The sequence below is a fragment of the Tinamus guttatus genome, unplaced genomic scaffold (genome assembly GCF_059628265.1).
Source record: "Tinamus guttatus ecotype Peru unplaced genomic scaffold, ASM5962826v1 Tinamus_guttatus_pri_ptg000197l, whole genome shotgun sequence".
NCBI classification, from domain to species: Eukaryota; Metazoa; Chordata; class Aves; order Tinamiformes; family Tinamidae; genus Tinamus; species Tinamus guttatus.
In genome coordinates this window covers 3210331-3235140 of record NW_028288731.1, presented here as the reverse complement: position 1 = coordinate 3235140, position 24810 = coordinate 3210331, and the positions used below count along the sequence as shown (strand labels likewise).

Below are 24810 nucleotides of genomic sequence, written 5' to 3'. Positions count from 1 at the left end.
GGCATTCTGGAAGCTTCCCGTGTGTGAAGCACCTACCCCTCATCCTCAACTGCAAGAGACAAACGTCACCAGACGCTGCTGTCCTGCACGGAGCGCGAAGCAGCTCCGAGCCCGGCCGTCCCTCCCTCCTGCTGCTGCGGCAGTCTCGAGTCCAAGAGCCCAAGAACTGCTCCCGTTTAAACCATTCCCAGATGCTTCTGTGTATCACCTAATGCTTGGGAAGCACTGAAAGGATGACATTCAAACAAAGCACTTCATCCTAAACTCCGGCATCCTGATTATTGCAACTACATTGTATTTTATGTAAGCTGACACAGTATATTCGGTATTCTTTAATATTAAATTTCTACACACATTTACTAATTCCATCTTTGTATGAGCATATCTAAAACACATGAGGATCTTGAACCCATATGTGAACCTCTCCACGCTTCTGAGAGCGGGAAACCCACGTTCTGGCCAAACACAACTAAATACTTATATCCTCCATTTTTACACTTGATTCTCCTAGCCTGAAACATCCTGATTTCTCCCTGCAAATATACACACTTAACCTCATATATGCACTGAAAATTGTACATATATGCACACTTAGAAAAGTCCTAGCTCAATGCCCCAACAAGCTCATGTTTTTGACTTCCTTCTTCACAACAATCACCCGGTCAGAGCTGGGACCTCTTGGTTTCTTCAGAAAGTTTCTCAGTTTCTGAAGCTCCTCAGAAACCCCTTCTTTGGGAAAAAGTAAAGCACAAACCTACTGCACATCTCCACACACACACTTAACACTTCAGCATATCTTTAGTACTGTTATTGGATAAATAATCAATTATAAACGGTTGGTATTTTTCACTTAGGCCCTCCCTTTTTTTACAGTTTATTTGAAAGCACAGAATATGTGTGTGTGCGCACGTGTGCGTATGTGTGTGTACACAGAGTCTGAAGAACACACTACTTAAATTTTTGGAAATTACAAGTTGTCTTGACAAGTGCCTCTGCCTCAATGCTTCTGATGTTCTCCTAGCTTTCCAGATGATCCAGTCAGCCACAAGGACTAGTCAGAATATTGCAACTATGCATAGACTCACTTCTCACTAGTCTAGTTCATCATTTCACTTCCTAAAGTTACATAGTAGGGGTTTTTTTTTGTTTGTTTTTTCAGAACACACAATCATTAAGGAGAACTTTTTGCAGTTAAAGAAATTAGAGAAAGTTGTAACGGACTAACAGAGTTTAAAGGTTACCCTGAAGGGGCTGAGGGGCAGAGGTACTACTATTTCTACAGACTCCTTAAATATTGTGTTAAAGCTAATGAAATGAAATTATGCATAATGGAATTCCTCAGGTAGTTCAATAGCTCCCCAGCCACAGGGAATATCTGGTAACATTTATAGAGAATACAACACATACTCATTTCCATAAATAAATAAAAATAACAACAACAGAAAAGCTATGGTAGAAGGGAAAAAGGGGTAGTCCAAAGGAAACATTACTTATAGCTCTGCCTTATCCCAAAAGGCGCAAGGGGAATAGTATCCTCTTTCAGTACACATACATACATATAAATACATATTACACACACACACAACCTCACACTTTGATACAACATTTTCTCTTTAGCACCACACTTTCCCAACAATAGAGCACTTATTTCAAACATTAACATTTACTTCACAAAATGCCAGAGCAACAGGAAAACATGCACTCTCTTATCACATATCTCTAAAACAAAACCACTCACTAATGTCTTCCCCAAGAACAGCATCCAGTCCATAACTACTCTGCTGTGTAGAGAACATGCAAGGATCCATTATTTTCCTTTTCCAGGTATTAAACATACATCACCACAGGATCTACTAACTGTTTTCCTGCTTGCTTTCCAGAAACAGAAATATAGCTAACTACCAGTTTGGTGAATTCCAATTCCAACCAAAGAAACAACCAGGTGCTCTTTAAATAAAGTGAGCTGTATGTAATGTTGTTCAAGTGGAAATCTGTGGGGTTTTTTTCTTTCTTTTTTTTTTTTTTTTCTTCAAGAGTTGCCTTACTAATGAAACAGAATCTTTAACCAATGTGGATACTTGATTATTTCTTCTATATTTATTTCTACAGGATCCTAAAATATATTAAAGGATTTCTTAGTGTGTCTTAGTCTACTTAATAATATAAATAGTTTTCAGCAGCAAGTATTTCCCACCTCCTTCAACTCCTCTGAAGTTTTTCATTTTCTGATCAAGTAGTGCAACACAGATGCTCCTTGCAGAACGCCTAAATCTAGAACTAGACAAAAAAAAAAAAAAAAGACAGCAATAGCCATTTACAGGAATAAGTCACAAGTGGATTGGTCTTAAAAAAATAAAAATAAAACACATATATATATCGAAAAGGTCATGTCAGCTGTCCCCATTTCAGACCAGCACAACTGATGGAATCTTGGTTTACTGTTGGGGAACCGCAATGTTGTCAAAGCAAAGCCAGATACCTTGTGATCAAGGAGCATCTGGCCCTATGCAGTTTTAAATCAAGTGCTACTTAAATTAGCAAGTTTAGGTTTGGAAGTTTGGGGTATTTGGCTTGTTTCCCTGAAACACTGTTTTAGCAGCTATTTAGAGAGGATTCTGCTGTGCCCAACTCAACAAGGCTAAGTATGCAAGCAAGTTAACTTGCATGGGTATGTATGGAAATTACTGTACCTCTACCATAGCTTCATCTTCAACAGATCGTTAAGAATCAAACCCCTGAAAGTTGGAGATATGCTTAAAGTGACAAAAAGATTAAGCATTTTTCTGGAATCCATGAGAGAAGGTGGAAGCAGCAGTTCACTTGGGATCTTGAGTGTTATATTCAGTCTCTCCTGATGAGATCTGGCTGAGCCGTTTGCTTGATCCCCACAGCTTTCGGGAAAGCTGACCTGAGCGCATCTGTTTAAAGTAATCCAGAGAAACAAAAGGAGGGGGAAGGGATAAGGCGGATAAATTAAAAAGGAACTTCAGACACGGATTCTGGTGAAGCGCAGACACTAAAAGGTACTGCATAAACAAAATCATATCAACACAAAATATTTAAAAACAAATAAACAAAAAGTTACACTTTGGGATGATTCTTGGGACTGACACAAAACAACAGACAAAACACTAATCTCTGTCTCTTCAGATTTTGAACAGTTAAAGGGATATTGTCAAGTAACAAAGACTAAATGCTTAACCTACTTTAAATGTCTTAGAAATAGACTCTAGTTTAGATTGCTGTTTTGTTAGAAAGGCAATAGAAGAGCAGAATGTCAAATAAAAATGAACCAAATTAGTAGAAATGGCATTTCAAATAATAATTGCTACAACTGAAAAGGAGGAGAGAACAGAAATGAATCCTTGACAATTTCCTTAAAGTGATGGAATATTGCAGGGCAGCAAGGGCAGGAGGAGGGAAGGGGAGAAAGGGAAGCTCCTGGTATACGTCTTCCAAAGATCCCCCGTGGAGTACTCTATGCAAAATTTAAACCAGAAGGGAAGGGGAGAAAGGGAAGCTCCTGGTATACGTCTTCCAAAGATCCCCCGTGGAGTACTCTATGCAAAATTTAAACCAGAAATGATTCATACCAAATATTCCATAAGTAAAGACAGATTACAAGCAACCAGAGGCTATATTAAATCTGGCGTCTGGTGAATCTGCAAAATGACCTCAATTTGTAATAACCTGTTTTTAAATTAACTCCTTAAACACACAGATTATGACTGGCCAGTACTGATCACAGTCTGGCAGGTGCTTAGGATATAAAACCTCTTATAGGTTACTAAAGAAGATGCATGTCTTAACAGCACACACTTCAGGAAAAAAGCACCTTTCCAACAGTTAAATACTACAAAGGAGTTTAAGAACTAGACCATCAGAGCAGCAGCGTTGTAGGAAAGGCACCATGCTGAAAGGGTTCATCACTACCACATGATAATCCCACAGCCTTCTGTAACATCCCTAGCAGCCAGGTAGTTTTAAAATACAAAAAACATTTGTTATACTTCATTTCTGACCATACTGTCAATGCAGGAAGACTAGAGGTCAATCTTAATACCAAACAATATTTCATTTTGTGCATTTAGAAGGTATCTCCCTTTAAGGATTAGTATAACTAAAAGCTGGAAATACAGTGGTGTATACTTTTGCATGATGTATTTAAAGTTCTAATAATTTATATATTCTTTCCAAAATAACTACATAAATAGTCCCCCCCACTTTACAAATATAATGATTCATGTCATAATAGAAAACTGGAAAATACAGGATTTGTTTTCACCCCTAAGATAGCTGTTTTAAATCTATTTACATGGATAGTGATCTTGCAGATCATCTGAATTATAAGCAGAAAATACTGGGAAAAAGTTGCTTGAAAGTCTCTACAACCATAAAAGGAACCCAGTCGTTGAAACTATACCTGCTTCAGAATTAGAAAAATAGATATAATTAGGAACTAAAAGAAAACAAAAAAGCCTTCAGTGTAATGAGATACATACATTTCAGCCTTTTCTCTTTTTCTCTTTCTAAGAAACTTAGAAGTGACAGTGACTAAAACTGCCATTACAAAGATGTGTTTAACCACATTTTAAGTAGTTCTTCATCAATTCTACAATAGGAAAAAACTGTCCAAGTGGACAAGTTGGTGGAAACGCCCCCGCCATCAGCTATAAGATCAATCTATCATGCTCAGAAGCACATTTCAAACATTCAGCCGTGCCTCTTCTCCCTGCAATATTTTTAAATACCAAACACACCATTTTAACAATTAGATTATAAAATTAAGTCAACACAGACTTTTCCGATATGTGCTGAAGATCATGTAGAAGCAATAATCCTAATTCCAAGTAAATACTGCAGCACAATGGAAGTTGAGTTATGAAGAGAGGCAGGCTAAAGCTAACTGAAGCACTCTGACAGTCATGACAAGAAGTACTTAAAGCAAAATCTGTTTTGTGCAAGAAAACACGGGCATAGCTATTTGACAGATGGATGCTCTGTATGTGATACTGCATATGCAGTACCAACAAGTTTATATTCACCATATGGAGCAGAGAGCATATTGGGAAGCTACAAAAATAAGTCTTTGTGCATTTACAATTGGAGATTCTTAACAGAAGCAATTATTTTTTCCCCCCAAATTTAGTCAATGCATATTAAAAGGCATTTGATGGAAACCATAGAAAGGAAATAAAGTAGCTTATTCTTTTGTTTCCAATTTTCTTCTGGAAAAATATTTCCTCAAGTAGTGGCTGACAACACTAACATGGTCAGAAAAGGTTAGCTAGTATGACTTTGCTTATTCAGATGTCAGTGATAAAAGCCTGGAGGTTAGTCCAAACGAGTTTCCCATCTCCGATCCCTATGCACCTTTGATTCTTACTAAGAAATCTCAGTAGAGCAGTCTCAAAAGTTATTTCTTCCCCACTGAAAACTGAAATTTGTTCTTAAATTTTCCCTGCCATAGAGGAGACCTCTTGCTCAACTGGAAAGCTGAAATAATTGAATTTCCCACTGTTCGGTAGAGAAAGTTCTTGATGGTGGGTTTTACCTCTGCTGGTTTGCCAACACCAACGATAATCAACTTGCCATCCTCCAAGCCAACAAGGATGTGGCTGTACTCTTTGGTGACAGAAATGCAATGAATCGGTAGCCGCATGGCTAAGGGGGAAATGATGAGATTCAGGCTGAAATGAACAAAAAGTGCGAAGTATGTTACATATTTATTTGTACATACTGCAGAGAATAACACTGCATTTGAAATTATCATCTACATTATAAAAAACAGTTTCTCAAGCATCTAGTTTGCAATTTTCATTACTGGGAACTTCTAAGGAAAGACCAAATCACATCCCACAGTAGAGCTCCAATAACAAGGATGAGTATAGATAGGTAAAACAGTAGATTAAGACATTTCCTCTGAGCAGCACCAACATCACTCCTGCAGCTCCCTAGGGACAAATACCATTCCCATGATGTTCCATTAAGACCATTGTGAAGGGCAGTGAAGCTCTACAAAGAGTAAGAATAAACAGAATTTAAAGTCAAATCAGACCACATGAGAAACACATCCCACAGATGCTGTGCCATCCCCAGTGACATGGGGACAATCACAGACACATCTCTCTCTACATTTTGTCAGTTCCAGCCCATAATCAGGGTAAACGGGTGTAAGAAAAGGGGCCTGTTTGACCTCTTATTTTCCATCACCCCATCAACATGATTTTCCAGAATTTTCCAGCAAAGTAGAATAAAGCTATTGCTGCCACCTTCATCATGATCATTGGAATAAGAATGGAAGTTAACATGTAACATAACAATTTATAAAGGAACTTTTGTGTTTGCATCTCAGTAATAAACTCTTGGTGCTGGTACGTTACCTGTAGAGATCACGTATGGAAAGGAATCCCTGCAAGCTGCCCATCACAATATGCTCACCAGTCACACACATATCAGATATTTCCTCCTTCAGAGTCTCAGAACACAGATACTTCCCATTGACAGAGTAGAGATGTAAGGCATTCTTATCCTGAAGAGATGAAAAATAAAGGTCATGAAGGAGGGATTGGATTAGAAATGCATTATTGTACCTTCAAGATCGCTAGCAGGAGTCAACTTGTGCAGTAATCAGACAATATTCCTGTTAGCAGTTTAATTGTTGAATGATACAAGGGAACTGAGCCCACACCCTATACACAGTATACATTGTGTGAACACCTATTTAAAGTTTTTCCTCTCTACTTTTTGTTGCACAGTAACTTTTCACCTGTTCATCCGATCAATTCAAAATTTTCAAGAAACATTAAGATATTTATGGGCAGGTTCCTATTCTTTTTCTGAGAGATTTCACTAAGGAAGAAGAGCCCGCTCTTTAACCCTTCTAGAAAGGGAAAGGCAAAAGGAAACACTTATTTCACAGAGCTACAAGTAAAAGCACTGTCCGCACACAGCAAGGAACTCCTGACAGATTAAAGAAGCGGCCAACAGGACCATCTTAATACTTTCCAGCTTTCCACCACAGTCCCATCCTTCCCCAACCTCCCAATGTAGCCAGAATATCTACAATAAACTTGCCTTTCAGACAATTTTCAATGCTCATAAAATTAAGCTTTTGTGATTTCTATCAAAACAACTATGCAGTTGCTCTGACAGTAGGCTGACCAAGTTATACAGGGAACCTTAAAGGTTGCAGTTTTTCCAACCCAAGGCCAAGAAACACTAGTGCAGTTCCAGGCACCAAGCACCCCAAATTAGGAGCTCCCTATTATTTCTGTGAAACTGAAAATGTGGAACTGTTTTCTCCTAGTTTCGCATCCCAAAACAGCTGATGAAGATTCATTAATATATGTTTAAGCATCTCCCTCACAGGTGGCTAAGAGATTTTTAAGAAACCTATTGAAATTCAGGATGTCTCCAATTTTTCTCTCTCCATCAAATTTCACTAAAATTAGCTAGTGGATTAAGAAGAAGGAAACAAATAGATCAGATATGGACAATCAAAAGCCTCATCTCTTTAGGAAACCAGGATAAAATTAAACAGTTTAGAATTAAACTCTCCAGCAAAACAAGCAAAGGTATTCCATGAACTTAAGTACCTTAAGAGTGGTCTTTCCTTCTATGCTGGTGTGGACAACTATATGACCTTCCCACGACACAGCCAGGTTGGGAACATTCAGCAGCAGAGAGCTCTCACACAGGGGCCGCAAAGTCCTCATGTACTGACCTTTCCGAACAGTGCGGATAATCACAGTCCCATCCTGCAGAGACCAAGTGTAGGTAGGTGATGTTATTCAGCCATAACCTCTTAAGTAATTACAGCATCATATGGAAACAATAGTAAAAAGAAAAAGTGATACCCAGGGAGTATTGTGAAAGCATTTAAATCCTAAATTGGGGATTGGGATTCTTCAAAACAAAACCTTTCCTTCAGGGACTCATAATACAGCCATATAAACAAACAAGCAAGCACAAATAAGTCAAGAGCAGAAGGGAGGCAGCAAGTAGCCATTTCACATATCACAGGAGCTAAGAATATCAGAATTAGGTGCAGCAAAAGGTCAGTATTAGGCCAGCATTGTTCAGCAAAATAGAGCAGGAGTAAGCTGTGAAGAGCCTTCGAGAATAAGCAATCAGCAAAGTTCTGTCACAGAATTATTTCTAGGAGAAGTTTGATAAGCTTCAAACAAGTCTGCACACTCAAAGCTCATCTATCCAAAAGCAGCACAACATGGTAACCAAGACCTATGTTGTGTAGAACATAGTTTGAGACAGACTGATTTAAGCATGCAGCAAAGACGATGGTACTTGTCATCATCTCGATGTACAAGGTTGAAGAAATTGGGAAAAGGTCACATTTCTGGTATCACAGTTAATCAGCACTAAATATGCTCTAGGGTTTGAGTACAGAAGAATCAAAAGAGGGGAGAGCATGAAGATGCTTACCTTGGATCCTGACACTGCCATGTCCAACTCAGTGCTGATGCCAACACTGGAAACTTCGTCAGTGTGCCCATAAAGGATCTGCAAGGGCTTAGGTGCCAGGCCTACGGGCACTCCTCCCTGAGAGTAACAAAAAGTGCAATGACACATTCTCTTGCAGCTGAAGGACAAAAAAAATAATTTCTGGTATCTTCAGTATCACTGGGGTGAGAAGGATATTTGACACAGGCCAGAACCAAAGTCACAACTCACCCATTCCAATTTCAATTTCCTGCCTTTTGTCAGCAGCCCTATTTACTGAAATCAGAAGAACAAATGAACTTGCAATTACTACATGGATGTGAAAGAGGGTTGCTCAGCTGAGGTGCTTCTATCCTTCTGCACGAGCAGGTATGCAAGTATCACAGTGAGCACTCCTAACAGGAGGGGTTCACAGACCCATTTTTCCCTTCCTTGTGTATTTGGCTTGTTCAGCTTCTGCAGTTTACCATGAAATTGAGCATCACCTTCATATTAAAACTCACAGAGCCTAAAAGGTATTTTGCTAAAAATTACAGCAACTTTGGTCCTTTATCTAAGAAAGGAACAATTTCTCTGAACGATTGTCACTCGGATGAGATACAATGGAAAGTCTGCAATAATTCTTATCTAGCAGAACTTTTCTTCCAGTGAGTGGACTGCTGGCACGTATAACCTCATTCTTCAAACAGTTTTAAGGTAAGCCCTGTGCTTCAAGGGAAGGTGTCCTGAACTGATCTGCAGAGAACACTGCTCTGGTTTGTGTGATAGGGATTTGAGTGCGAATCAGGTTCTGAAGAGCTGAAGCACACAGGAATGCAGAACGCATCAGAACACAGAGCTGGGAAAAAAGGTGGCAACGGAGAACAGAAACAGCAACGTTGGGACATTGCTGCCACTATGTAAGGACCATGATAAAAAAAAAAATGAGAGAATTTACAAACACATACAACAAAAATATTATATATCTATTATGCAAATAAAAATTTAGAATCAAAAACCTAACAAAAAGCGACTCCTATCTAAACAGGAAAAAGTCTTCAGAGAAGGACTCGTCATTTAACTCACTCTGGGAAGATAACATTAAAAAATTTCCAATGTTTATCCTCATCTAAGATCAAAAATACCACTCTGAGGTCTAGGACTTTGCCTTTCTAACCATGCACATTTGGCACAACACACACTGCTTCTTCAAAGGACTACACACACTCTTACCACACAGACAACACTCTTACCATATGGACAACTCTCTGACAGGTTTTTCACAGCACGCTTCCATAAAACACACAGTTTTCCAGCATTGCAGTGGCTTCACATGCTCATTTTAGCACAGAGATAAAAGCAAGGTAACCTGATCATCTGCACTGTCCGTAAGATGTGATGGAAATCACCCCCCTCCAATTAATGTTATTTGTACATGCATCATGCAGCAGTCAGAAATGAACATTTAAAGAAACATTTAAAAGAAAAGCCTCAGATCTTGTGGATTTAAAGACACACATGCATCACAGCCACTTCCACTGTGTGCAAGACCAAGCCCAAGCTTTCCAAAATGCCACTATAAATCCAGGTAAAAGATCCACGGCTTTGCTAACTCCAGGCTGGTAAGTATATCAGCACTTCCCACAGAGCAAAAGCAATGCCAAAATACAGCCACTAGAGCGAGCAGTGGGTTGCAAATGTAAAAACCTGCAACTATAAGCAATGATCCAATTATTTTTGCTTTGCAGATTTAAGCAAGCGTGTCTTCTTCCAGTCTCCCATTTGTACAATGGGAATAATATTTGCCTATGGTGAAAATAACCTGTAAAATCATTTACTGTGCCCTTAAAAACATAGAAAGGTAACCCAAAAACAGCTTCATAGCAACTAATGAGCACAGTGAATATTTCAAACACAGATGACAACCAGCCTAATAAAATTACTGATTTAAACACTTTCAATAGACTATTCTATCTTGCAAATCTGAAAGAAAATAAACCAATAAACCATCATAAAAAAGCCGTCAACAATGACAAAAAAAAATCAGAAACTGCTTCTCATAGGGCACCTAAATAACTCACCTGCTGAACTATTTGCCATATCATGCAGGTAGTGTCTCTGGAGCCTGAAATTAGATGGATTCCACAGTAATCTATTGCCAAGCAGGTCACGATATCTAGATAAAGGAAGGATAATGTCAGATACATAATACTAGCTTACACCAGAATGACTATATAAGCAGTATGTCAACAGTATATCTGGACTTGCAGTCAGCACAAGAATTTCTTCTACAACAAGCACTGATGAGACTTTATTTACTAAGCAATGAAATCATATACCCACATGTAACGACCTAATTTAATCACCTTAATTACCTAAAAAAACAGAAGTCAAACCTTATTTGCGAAGTTAATTAAACAGTCACTAAAGTGACTAAAAGCCATACTCAATAGCCTTCATTCAGTTGTTCCTCTGTCCTTATGTTGCCTTTTACGGTTGCTGTGCTCAGATGCACTGGCTATAACTCTCTCCAAAAGACCAATCAAATATTAAGGTACGACACCTTCACAAGATTCCCAAACAATGTTCATTGCAGAATATAAGCAAATAGGGCTACTTACCCATGTGTCTGATGTGCTGCCCAACCAGCTTGCCTTTTGTAAGAGATGTTACTCTGATGCTATTATCCCAGTGTCCTCCACTAAATAGCAATTTTGCATCATGGGATACTGCAAACAACTTGGAAGTGATCTCCAGTCCTGGTGCAAAAGGACCACCTATGTTGCGCTGGGTTCTGCAGGCAAATGATGAACAGTTAAGACTCACTTTATTGCACATCTGCTTGCTTTGCACTTCCTACATCCTTAAAAGTTAGTAAGAAACGTTACCTAGAAAAGAGCTATACCTAGAAAAAACAAGAGGTGAAATCCTACTCCCTCAATAACGACAGAAAACTCACACTCATCAGGGGAAGCAATCTTGCACTGTAGATCTTTTCTATCTTTTACACGATTTCAGTTCATGTGGATAATTCACATCACTAGTAAATATTGTAATATTAAGGAAACAAAAAAAAAGGAAGCTTCACAGAAGCAAGGAAAAGAAACTACCACATACACCTACACTACAGCATGAGCAAGTACAGAGACTGCTCATCTCAGATTTCAAGATGCGTTTGTGCGATTCATAATTAAACAAAAATCAATTTTAAGTTGTTTTAAGAATTAAGAACCTTAAATACTACTTATGGAATTTTTACTGGAACAGTGCCACAGATTAAACATAGTACTGAGCATCATACTTGACTGAAAAGGCAGTCACTCAAAACAGGACAATTGACTGTTTACTGAGCATGCACGGTATTTTGTTCCTGTAGACACATTCAGCTGAGTCTTTCCTCATTGTTTGCTTACTTTGGATTTGTCACTGTGGTATCTCTGATGAATGTAAAATAGTTGGAAATATTTTTGTCATAAGGTAGCCAACCATGGGTTCCAATAAGGCAATTCAGACTTGCTGTTACCTGAAAAAATTTGATAGAAAGCAAAAACAAATAAAGCAAAAGAAAATACAGCAGTGAAACCCAGAGGCTTATTCTGCTTGTTTTTCCTAATAAGGACGTTTGCATAAACACTGGATGCTTGAGGAAAAAGAAGGAAAATTAAACTCCCCCAAATCACATGCACGAAAAAATTCAGCTCAGGTGACAAGTTCAACAGAGATGTATCAAAGAAAAGCACATGAATTTCCTTTACTTACTGTATTTTTTTTTTAATTATGCCAGTCCAACATAGATATGTATGATAGATATTTTTGCTTATTTTAAGCCATGTGGACATCAGACACAGTACTGGTGCCTGTATTACACACGGCAAAATTAATTTTAGGAGCAGCAAAGGCTTATATAACATATACTGTTCAGACATGGCATAGGATAATATGTGGGTTGGAAAGCAATGAAAAAACTGCCAGTATGATTAATATCACAGTTTTACTTTAAAATTAGGCTGGGCTGCATTAGAAAATCAATTGTTACTATGGAATCAGACTGAGTGGGCAACTTGCAATAAAGCTCAACACAGTGTACATGGATATCTCACCAACAGCTAAATGCCATTCAACAAGTCAGCCTTGTCAGCCTTCAGAAGATAGATATTTAACTTACAATGGACTCTCATCACAAATTGAAGAAACACATTTCAACACAAACAGCTGGGAACAGCTTCTCCAACCTTTGCATGAAGAAAAAGAAAAACCACACCATTGTCTCCAGTCACCAAGAATGGTGCTGACACACACAACTCACCAGGATCTCTGGGCTTCCCTGAGACATAAAAGAACGTGACTGATTCCTCGGGACGACTGCTTTGACAATGGGAACACCATCACTGATGCCCTAGAAGAAAGGGCATGGTTTGGGTCTGATGGTATTCAAGAGCTAAAGGAGAAGTATAGAACCTGCAAAAAGCATGACCAAAGTCTCCAGAATCAGTACCAGACCTATTAAGGACTCTCAGACCTAGCTACACATGTTCAATTCAGTCACAAACATCAGAAATAAAACACATCTCTGTCCCAAATCAGAGAGTTTAGGCACTGAATTCAATAAGTCCTGAAATATTACGAGTGACATTTTTAGCTTTCACAGCATGGTCAAAGGGCCAGCAGTTATAAACTGATGGCATTCAACCTCTGTAAGGCAAATTAAAATGACAAAGCTCATAATATGCACACTACATTTAAAAATATTTTCTACAAATAGTGAGTTTTACTTCCATCTAGGTTATGATCTTTTGTTTCAGATTGGACTTCAAACACTTACCTCTATAAAGAAGGACTTGAGTTCAGTGAGGTGATGGAAGAGATTCAGAGTAGAGGTATCACTTCTGGTCAGTCTTTGCACTACCTCTTCTGCAGACAGTCTTTGAGGATGTGGCTCCTAAGATGCAACATTGGAAGGAATATCAGGTTAGACGATCTTTGATCAATTTAAGACACATATAGTAATCTCATTGACAACCAATGGGAAAGCAGATGCTTCATTAGGCATCTAATTAGCCTTTGGAATAGAATTTTCCTTCTTTGGAAAATGCTATGTCACATTGCCATCAGTGCAATCTTTGTAAATACTGATATAGTAAAGGATTCACTTTCCTAAAGCTCCAAACATTATCATCTTTCCATTTTTTGCTACAGGCCCTTGACAACTCAGTTGGATTTAATGGATTTAAGGTCTGACTGATGAGGAACAAACAGCATTACCTTTAGCAGCTGACAGGGAGTTTGTCCAAAATTATTTATCATCCCTTCTAAAGCTTTCCTTTCTTTCTCATCCGTTAAAGCATCCAAATCCACAGCTCCTAAATGAAAATCGGAATGATGGAGGGAAAGTGAAAAAAAAATAAACACAATACAAACAATTTACTGAGAAAAGAGACTGCAAGCAAATATACAGGAAAAAAAAGTTTTATTACTCTTTTGCCGACCGATGCCTCCAAACAGTGCATCCATATAAAACATGATCATCTGAAAACTGATTCAATGAGTCACACCCAAAAAACACCCAAAATCCACTGTTGGGATTAACGGATTTTAACATTTTCCATGGTGTGTGTGCCTATATATGTATACATTTAATACATACATATGTGTGTTTTATATATAAGAATTGGCCCTCCATTGAAAAATCAAATCTTTTCTGGCTAGTACTGCAAACCCATGACTGACAGCAATGCCCAAATTGCTCATACCTTCATAAGTACAATAATAGAAGACATTGAGTGCCTCCACTGCAGCTGGACCCCTCTGCTTGTAGCCAAAAATCAAGTCAATCCATTCATGCAGATGAGCTGAAACATACTCTGATTCCTAGAGGAAAAGTTACTGTTGTAAGGACATAAAAACACTGCGCTTTCCTAGAAGTATAATGCTATGAAAGAGGTTGAGTTCCTAAACTAAGAGTATCCACAAACTAAATATACACCAACATATGGAGCAGAAGCCTAAGAATATGCATATATGTCAGGGGCAGAAAGTGCAAAGCAAGAGGGGAATTTAACATAGAGAAGCAGTACACCTGGATATTGAAAAGCAAGGGAAGGTAAAGTGCTAGTTACTTACTGCCACATAGAACTACAAAAGACAATAGAAGTGTTATCACTTAATTCCACCAAATTTTGCTTTTCTCTAACACAGCAAACTTCCAAATTACTCATATTTTCATGCTTTTTTTTTTTTGAGGACTTTATTTATGCAAACAGTCCCTGAAAGTCTGTGTTACCTGCAACATCCAATACAACCACAACTCTATTTCAAATATAGTTGCAGTATTTTACACTTAAACCACAGTGACAACATCTAGCTATACTGCCTTTACCATTTCCTCATGCAAAGATTCATGTAGCCAACGTCTTACCAGAGCCTTCCTGTGTTTACAAATGAAGTCTTCTGGGGAGTGGGCCCATTTTGGGAGAACAACATCATTTACTAACTCCTTGGATATCTGAAGCTGACCCAGGTTAAAACCTAGCAATTAATTTGGAGATTTTTAAGAGTTACTGCAAAATATTTGAAAAGTTTTAAGCACTCAGTAAAGATTAAAAGCATTATTTTCTCAACATAATGGACAGATACTGAAAAAAAGCCTTGCTAATTCTCCTGTAACTCTACTACTGGCACAGAGACCAAAGTCTGCTCCAAATCTCTAAAAATATTAAATGATAGCCGTCCAGAGCATCTAAATAATATAGAACCTTAATACTCAATCTCAAAGTAATATTAATCATTTATACGCCTGTCTAAAAATACATGCATTTGCTTTATTTTATCATAATGAAGAGTCCAAAACTTATTTGCGTGCAGTTAGTTTTAGGTTTAAATGACTGTAGAATCAAGGCTTTCGCTATGTCTTAAATCCCAGCAATTTCCATTGGAACAACTCTTTGGTTCTTAAAAATTAAGCCAGTTGCTAAACACAACCGAGTTTGAGGCCACTATGATGATTAAAATGCCTTCTACAAGCACCTTATAAAGCTTAAGTGAGAGCAGTTCCACAGCATTCACAAAAGAGCTGTGACACTCTTTTCTAGAGAACACACAAAAAATTTATTCACTACATGCCAAGCAGCCATTTTACCATTTTGATTCTCCAGGAACTCTGGGAAGTAGAAGAACTCTGGGATAAGCTCCTTGACATCATTGGGGTTGTCCATGAGCGCCTGCCAGGTGGCAGGAATGGAATGGAATTGGCGATCTGCACAGTCAAACCTGCCAGTCAGAAAAGTCAAGTCAGGCTTTGAACAGTCCCTCGTTTAAATGATAAGGGAAAAAAATATGCTACTTAATTGCTCACAGTATACCTGCCACTCTGAAGCTGGATATGAAGGGTTGTGAAAGGCTCTACCCGAATGAGGTAATGCATGACACCAGCAGCATTTGAGTAATGTGTTCCATAATGAAACTTGTCAATTATCCCAAGGGGATCCTCAAAGTTCTCATACCTAAAAAGATAAAGAACATAAAAAAAATAATGAGATCTATTTAACTTGAGGATTCAAATTCTGGTTCTCAAATCCCCTAAGCCACACATTGCAGAAAGACAGAAATCTACAACAGATGACGGATCCCCCTTTGCACATACCAGGTTTTTTCTTCGCTAGGCATTTGCCCTCAAGTGACAAACTAGATGAAGGGCAAAACAGACATGATCTAGCAACACAACAGCCGAAAGATGACATCATCTAAAGCGAAATACTAATTACAAAGATAAATACTTATTACTGAAGGAATTGGAGATCTTTTCCTTCAAGATAGGGGAAAAGGAAAACAAAACAAAAAAAACCCTGTGCAGGAGTGCCTCAAGATGCAGCTAAGACTGTTAAAACAAATCTCTGCCTACTGTCCTTTTCTACTGACAAACTGTCTCCAGTATCATACAGCTGATAGGTTTCCCAGTGCCACATAGTTATGAGCAAAAGTTTTTGTTACATACTGCCAGAGAACTGGTTTCTTTGCAATTAGGGATAGCCCTTAATCGTTCAAAGAAAACTCTGCACGTTCAGAGTTTTCTGAAGAAAGCTAGTTTTGGAAAGAGGCTGACAAGCGCAATCTGGCATGATAGCATGCTCCCTCCTCACACTAGCAAAAGGGAATATTGCACTGATATGTGGGTGTAAGTACCTGTCATTCCTACTTAAAACGGAGCTGCTGGAAGTGGTTGAGCTACAGCTTATTTCAAGATAGTAATCTATGCTAGAAAAAAAGACATCACAGAAATAGGAATCTGATCAATGCTGCCTTCCACTAGAAGCAACTCTACTTACTTATCAGCATGATTTCATATTTCCTTATCTTAAGTAGGTCTTTTCAAGCTCCTGGACCACTAAATTTAGTGTTTCTACAGTTTTCAGGACTACCATACCGGCATCTGAGAAATAACCCAAAATTTACAACAGAAAATTTTGTCCTTTTCATACCGTAAGAGTTAATCCTAGCACAGCAAGGAATGAAGAACCAATCTTTGTAAGTGCATCTGTGAGGATATAAGATTAGCTGCCCTTTTTTTTTTTTTTTTTTTTTAATATATATATATATATATAACTGGTTGCTCAGATACATACTTCTCTTTCACAGCCTTAGCATTCTTTTCATTTACTACCCCAATAGGTTTGGACAGATCTCTAAAGACAGCAGGATTGTTCAGGTCCAGTTCTTCTGAAGTATAATCCCGTAAAATCCAGGGGAACTGGAAAAAAACAAATGTCACAGATACAATTGAGCAACTGAGACTAAAGATGCATCTTTCAAAATAGAAGAAAAAAAAAAGTAACTTAAACAACTTTTTTTTTTTTTTTTTGGAATTACCACAGGATATTGAGCCAGGTCATTGTAAGTTCGTCCTGCCATTGTGTTCAGCTGAATAAGGTAGTCGAAGTTGGATATTTCTCTATTCACCCATTTCTGAAGGACAAAGGAAAAGAGATGGAAGTATTATCAAAGCTGCTGTTATTGAAAATAATTTGCCCTGTCCATATTCAGTATTTCCTCAAGGATAAAAGCCATCGTGTTGTGTATTTAAGTGGAGAGAATGTTTTCTGTAATGAAGCTTGTAAACAAAAACAGCAATTGAAATTTCATAGGACAGACTGAAGATAGAGAAATTGGCAGATAACTTTTCAAACACCAAAAAATCACTATTCCAAGGCCTATTTTTACTATGTAATTTTAAAGTTCTCCTTCGAAAGCAGCAGAATGCAGTAGACCATTTCTGCTGAAGTCTCCTACCTGCATCAAACCTGAAGCTTTGAAGAGTTCCTGTGGAGATCTAGTCCCAGAAACATTTGGAGAACGTAGTGACAAAATTCGACTGTAAACTTTGTTTCTCACCTGTTAGAGAACAATACAAAAAATATTAGAGATATTAAAGATTGAAGCTGACAAACAAGTAAATAACTGTTCTGCTAATTAAAGTGTGAAATAAAGTGAACATGGTTACTTTTTTAAACCCCTCTATCTCTTGCTGTATAAAACATTTTGAACTACAGGACAAAGGCAAATACATGTGAAGAAATGCCTTTGTGTGGACTCTACAGCGAATAATTATTATTCCTACAAAAATGGGGATATTGCTGCTGTTGGAATACGATTACACCAATAATTTCCTTACAAAGCTACTTCACAGATTTAGGCACTTGAAAGAGCCATTTTATAGTAGAGATTCATTAATTGACCTACTAGTATGTAACCCAGTCTTTGTTCACATACATTTCTCAGCACCACAGACATAGTAAAAAAAAAGTTCTGCAATTCTGTATCATAGAATATAAAAATATAATTTCCAATGTTATGGTAAAATAAATCTTGTTTTATAATTTTCTAGAAAATTTAAAAAGACACATGGACATCAAGAAATTTAGAATACTTGTTTATGTAATTTCAGTTGAATATTTTTCCTGCATCTTTTTAATGATACAACAGCAAAAGCTACTAGTTTCTAGATGCAAGATAGTTTTTCAGATGCTATTCTTAATTTCATGCAATTGCTACATCTAGCAAACATTTTTGCTGCTATCACAATATAATGAAAAACACTAGACTTCGACATCAACACAGAACTACAATTTGACTTTTGGGCTACTAAATCAGAGAAATATGGAAAACCCATACCTCCTTATTGAAGTTGAGGAAATAGTTGGTTTGATCTGTAAGGAAGATCTCCAAGGCTGACCTCCTCAGGTTGTACCGACGCAAATGTATCTCTCGAATTTGTGAAAGTTGCCATTTGAAATCAAAACCTAGACCTAGAACAGGCACTCTGATTATTGATTCAAAATATATTAAAAACTTTTTATATACAACGTAATTTCTGATCATCCCAGAGTCATCCTCAGAACAGGGAAATTTCATATATTGTCTGACTTCCTAGCACTTCACATGGAAAACGTTATTAACTTCAAATACTGTTTATTCAGTAGAACGATATTTGAACAAACAGCAAAACAAAAGAAAATATTTGAAGGGATGGAGAATTTCTTGTTGGTTTTCCAGTTATCAAAGACATTAGATATGTGATTTGTTGACAAAAGTAGGAATCAAAGACCACTGGTTTCTCAGCCAAGCTCAAACAGAAGCTTTAGGCATAGAATTTGAGCAGGGCAGCTTCTTAATATATTCCTTGGGAAAAGCAAACATTGGTTAAATAAGTATAGTTCCATTTACTTATTTAATATTCAACTGTTGAACTTGCTTTAAACAGAGATTCACAAACTTATCTCTTCATAGTTAGTCTAATAATCACTCCCATCCCTGACTCTCAAAATAAAACAAAAAATCAAGTTCAGCCTACTGAAAACAGAAGGCTGAAGTGCACTGAAAAGAAAAAGATGTTACAGGTCATGCTCACCTTCCTCTTTTTCAATGCTGCCATCAAAGAAATAGATGTGCTGGGTAGTGATCTCCAGCCTGCCAGGTATCACATCAATTACTGTAATGAGTTCACAGTCTTCAGACAACACTAGCTTTTCTTTCTGGCTTTGTTCCTCCTTCTCATCCCTACAAAAACACACACCCCCGACACACATTAAGTGTTACATTTTTTCAAAAATTAGACAGACAGCTACTTATCTAAAGGTATCATTCAGAAAAGACTTGAATAGCAAAAGCACAGAAAGATTTGAATGGCAAAAAGCACATCATAATTCATTTTACTTGCCTTAGCTTTCATGTATGTTTCAAACTATGCTACCAGACATCATTTTATAGAATTGCTATTTTAGTCTCAGACAAGATGGACATGACCTGCTCTGAAGTATGAAATACTGAGGCTCCATTTGCCTTTCTTACTGAAGTGTTGTATCCTTAAATCAATCCTGGTCTACAGCAGAGGTTAACAAGACTACAAAGTACTGTCAGAAACATTGGAAATAGAGGTTGATTAGAGGTGACACATCACAAACATTCAGCAAATTTTAAGTTGTAAAAAAAAAAAAAAAAAAAAAAAAAAAATCAGCACCACCTGGCCAAAGTGCCATGTCTCCACTGGAGTTCAGAAGCACAGACACACACAACTGTGTGCAACACCACATACACCCACTCTGCACCAAACCCACTCAAGCCTCCTTTTCCATGGAGTTCTTCATGTCTTACTCATGATGATAAACCCAACAACAACTCAGCTGTTCAAAACTACCGTAAAGCCCTGGATTGAACCAAGTTAAGTATAGGCAAAGAAAGTTTTGCATGCTAGTCACTTCAACAGTTGTTTTCCCACTCCTTATCCCCTACAACAGAAATAAATTTCAGCTGCTCCATGCTTTACTTACATATGGACACTGACTGCTGTGTCTTCTTCTGGGAGTTCAAGAACATCATCTTCCAAGTCACTCACTTTCACCTGCTTCACCACCTCCAGAAGCAGAGACTCACTAGAAGGCTGTGTCTGGTGCACACCTATTGTGATACACATTTTAACTCAGAAAATATTTTGTTACAGCTTCTTTGGAAAGCTGAACTATTGAGTAGATCTTTTACTGTTTAATGCTATTTTTATTCGAGTAAGAAGCAACCAGATATCTTAAATACTTTTTGAGGGCAAGCTAAATACTTAGAAACTGCCTTCCAAATTACACCAAAATACATGTCAAAACATATACAAAGGAGGGTCACATTAGAACTGGTATTAGCATTTCTAACATATACATTTTAAATAGAATATTTGGTAGTGTTCAGCAAAACCCATCTGTCACAGCATATAGGTTTCCTAGAAATAAAAGTCCATTTGTTTTTTCTTCGTTCTTGGTTCACAATGAGCAGATTATTTTTTGGTTTGATATCCAAGATCCCTAGCTTGAAGAGCTTACACCTTGACACACTTCCAACAAAGTGCTCTGTATCTAGACATTTTAATCTTCAGCTCTAAAATCAGGCTTAAACAACTACAGGCTGCCTACTCTAATCACATTGTTTCCTTTCCTAGGAAAAAGAGATCTTATGAAAGTAAGGTATACACTTGCTAATTTTTAAAAAAGCTTAAAATGCCCACTCTGATGTACAGGAGAAAATGAAGTTTACCCAGAAGGAAAATTCTATTTCATGTCAAAACCCTTTACTCTTATGTGACTCATTTTAGTATACCAGAAAAAAAAAAAACAAAGAAAACCAATATTTACCAATACCAATGTAGGTATCTATAATAGATTGATTCCTAAATACACAGATATATCAGTAAAAACTTGAAAAAAATCCAAGTGAACCAAGTAAACGCAACATAACTTTACCCAAATTGTCTCTCAGGTCACTAGCATCCTGATGGGAGTTGAAGTTGTAATTTTGCACTAGTTTTAGCCTCATACGTGAATAATTTTCCACATTTGAAAGTTTCCAGTGAACAGGATGCTGTTTCCTATGAAAATAAGCATATTTACAAAAAGAGTTAAAAGGAGGCAAACACTAAAGTGATTCTAAGAAACTGTATACTTAAAAAAAAAAAAAAAAAAAAAAAAACTTAAACACCCCATCCATACATTACAAAAACATGAAAATGGTAAGCTGCAGAGTATTCTATATTGCAGCTCTGATAATCCTAAAGCACTTCATAATACTTATTTTCTATTGAAATACAGCACTTCTGTTTAGTATTGTTTAGTATAACACTTTGAAATTTGAAATTTGATAATTAAATTCAGATAAAAATTATTAAAAATGCATTCAATAAAGACTTTACAACTCAAAAACGACTACCTAAGTCAATCTGACAAGGTTCTACAGTTTTAGTCACATGAAACAGTAAGTCAATCATGTGAGAAATTCCTTTTAAGCACCAGATTTTTTGATTCAATAAATTTTCTCTTACTTTTCAGACCAAGGACCACGTTCAGAGTGCAAGTAAAGCTGGGCTGCTCTCCACTGCCTCAGAGTAGCTGTATGTTGACTATTAAGTTGCTTTAGCATGTTGTTGTACCGTAGACTTTCCTGGAGAGCCTTTCTGCTGAATGGGTCCACAAAAGACTCCTGAAAGAGTATTAAAAGTAAATCTAGTGCTGAAAGAACCCTACATTTGGAAATGTAACTAAACTTCTGAAAATGTAAAGTAAGACTTGTGAGAAAAAGTTAGAAGAGCTTAGTACTGGAAGAAATGACAAAAACAGTGACTTAATTTGTGAAGAAAGAATTATCAGTGCTCAATCAATATGGAAACAATTTTTCATAATCATAGAAGTAGTCAATATTGGCAGGCTTATTTGATAAATATGGAGGACTTTAATTTAAATTCTGGCATTCTAGAGCATGATTGTATTGTCCTTAGTTACTTGATTAGAAAAGACTTATCAAAAGGACTTTTAAGTAAAACACAGGGAAAATAAGGGAAACAATTTGCCTGATACACTTGCTGCAATTAATGATGAAAATACCTAAATTGAATCTGAACCTCATATAAAATGGTCAGTTCCCTTTTACTCATTGGAAAAATAGATCTGAACTGCTTGCGCGAGTAGATCAAACATATTCCAAGTCTATAATGTTTTCATGGTACTGAACTGGAGTTAAAAAAAACTTTTTTTTAATACCTCAAAACATAAGTCAGAATAAGAAAAGATGCAGTTTACAGCTGACTATAAATTCTAGGCTGCTGTACTATGAGAAAAAAACAACTGTCTTGGAATAACTGTGCTTACAAATAGGACTCTTGCATAGGAAAAAAAATATAATTCAACAGCATATCCTGCAAGCGTGAACAGTCTTAAATTAAAATTACCCATAATATCTACAACAAACAACCTACCTGTAATCACTAGAACTAGGTTATCCTTGGATTCAGTTTCTCCATCTATTGGAAGATGATTCCTGAAACACTGCAAACTGCTAATAGATGACCTCAAAGCCTTACCTGAAACTTGAGCTTGCTTTCTCCTCTCTCCCGGTCCCGCCTGTGCATGTTCACCATGAATGCTTCGTAACAATCTTTCCAATAAAGTGCCATATGCTCATGACAATCTCTGAATGAATTGTCTTCATATTGCTTCATATTTGGAATAATCTGGTTCCACCAAAAGAAAATAAAAAGCCCAATATGATTGCTGAACGTAGTTCTGCTGCTTTATTGTATAAAATGAGGAAAAAAATATCTCCTACTTACATATTTGTCTATATAAACTTGCCACTCATCCGACCTGCAATACTCTTGAAAGTCCTCAAAGAAAGAGGGGCTGCCATTAGTAGGAGGCAATGAAGGGAGGTGCAGGTTCATGAAAAGAAGTTCGTAAATTTTGGATACAAGTGTTCGAACAAGAGGAATCAAAAATGAATATGTTTCTGTCTTCTCTTCAATTGATCTACTCAGGATGCCTTCCAGCTTCCCCAGGAGGTAGCATGCTTCAGGCTGGCTCTCAATTACCTTGGTCTGAAGAAGGGTGTTTAGTTTGGCTGCTGCCATAGCACAAACCTGGAGAAACAAACAAAGAAAAAAAAATGCAATGCTTAAAATAGTAATCTTAACTATTATACTAAATAGTTAAGATACTAAAATAGTATCTTAACAGGTGCATGGACATATTCTGGCTGTATCTCAGGTCATCTGAGGGCACAAACACATCAATCATGGGCCTAAGTACCTAAGCTAACAATCCCAGCTTCACAAAAGAGCTCATTACTTCAGACACAACTCTGCTGACTTTGTACCACATGCAGATTCATGCAGAGCAGCTCAGGTTTATGCACACTTAGTCTATATAAATCTGGAATTGCTGATAAGTGTATTTATGGTAGAAACGAAATGTAACAATCCGGATCACTATCCTACTACCACTTATGCATAGAGCACCTCAACTTCAAACAACTTGCCCTCTAGTTCATTCTCATACTCAATGAGAGTTCCCAATGCATAGGGAGACGACTGCAGAAAGATTTTGCAGGTGGCAAGACTTGCTAAAACCTCCTTAGCTACAGAAAAGTAAAAGACTGGCATTGGTTTGCTCACTAGTACAAACAGCTCCTCTATAAAACACAACTATTTTATCAACCATGTGCACTTAAAATTAAGTATTTTCAAGAATTTAAAACAAACCTGTAAGTTATCTTGTGCAATGAATCCAAGGAGCAATTGGACTTGCACCTGTGAAAGCCTGATTGCTTCTGGGCCCGCAGAGTACCAGATTGACAGACAATCCATAAGAGTCACTAGTTCTTCCAAAAGCTGTTTTAAAAGCAGATGTGCATGACAAGTCAGAAATTATCAAACTACTCCAGCCAAAGACAATAGTTTCCAATAATTGAAGAACCATCTGCCTTCACACTTCTAACTTATCCCCTTTTCCTTTGTACTTTATGTTAGGCATATGCAATACTAATTTAATTTACCATCAGTAGCACCACACATGGAGCCCTGAGAATGAAAACAAGGCCTCTTTCATAACCAACTTCAAGACAACTACTACTAACTTAAATAAAGAGTAGTTAAAAAAAAAAAAAAAGGCCTCTCTCCTCTCTGTTCTATTTTTATATTAAGTGATCCAAACCTTCTCGCAAAAGGAAATAACTTTCAAAGCAAATGGAACATTTTACCCTTAAGAACTGTTTGCTTAGAACTAGTAATATATACCTTCATCCATTCCCTTATAATTCACTTAGAATTAAAACTACTTCCATGCTAATTCCTAGACTCACAAGACCACTTGGGGCATGCCACAAGCTTTTCTGTTTGCTATATTACAGCAAGTACTTTAAATTCTCTCCACACACAGGATAATTTATGAAAGTAATATTTCAAAGATGGCAATAAGCACAATTCCCATTGCTCCGAAGTTCAGATCTTATTTCTAATTAGATGTTACAAAGCTAGGTCACCACAAAAGGTAAAAATCCCTATTTAGGAAA

General features: G+C 37.3%; 1 protein-coding gene across 1 annotated transcript in view; it reads right to left on the bottom strand.

Annotated features, from left to right (window-relative positions):
* Positions 1–2607: 2607 nt before the first annotated feature.
* Positions 2608–24810, bottom strand: part of NBEAL1 (neurobeachin like 1) — a 55992-nt gene continuing 33789 nt past the window's right edge. The window contains exons 29-54 of the mRNA XM_088523726.1: positions 24002–24130; positions 23075–23380; positions 22826–22975; positions 21791–21948; positions 21216–21340; positions 20262–20388; positions 19343–19491; positions 18607–18740; positions 17725–17826; positions 17305–17400; positions 17061–17185; positions 15801–15941; positions 15578–15708; positions 14858–14967; positions 14193–14310; positions 13705–13802; positions 13265–13381; positions 12749–12838; positions 11856–11965; positions 11064–11236; positions 10524–10618; positions 8446–8562; positions 7599–7760; positions 6384–6532; positions 5555–5690; positions 2608–2918 (exon numbers count right to left, since the gene is read on the bottom strand). Of these exons, the coding sequence (XP_088379852.1) occupies positions 2817–2918; positions 5555–5690; positions 6384–6532; positions 7599–7760; positions 8446–8562; positions 10524–10618; positions 11064–11236; positions 11856–11965; positions 12749–12838; positions 13265–13381; positions 13705–13802; positions 14193–14310; positions 14858–14967; positions 15578–15708; positions 15801–15941; positions 17061–17185; positions 17305–17400; positions 17725–17826; positions 18607–18740; positions 19343–19491; positions 20262–20388; positions 21216–21340; positions 21791–21948; positions 22826–22975; positions 23075–23380; positions 24002–24130 (3450 nt within the window). The 3' untranslated portion in view covers positions 2608–2816. The remainder of the gene's footprint in view (positions 2919–5554; positions 5691–6383; positions 6533–7598; positions 7761–8445; positions 8563–10523; positions 10619–11063; positions 11237–11855; positions 11966–12748; positions 12839–13264; positions 13382–13704; positions 13803–14192; positions 14311–14857; positions 14968–15577; positions 15709–15800; positions 15942–17060; positions 17186–17304; positions 17401–17724; positions 17827–18606; positions 18741–19342; positions 19492–20261; positions 20389–21215; positions 21341–21790; positions 21949–22825; positions 22976–23074; positions 23381–24001; positions 24131–24810) is intronic.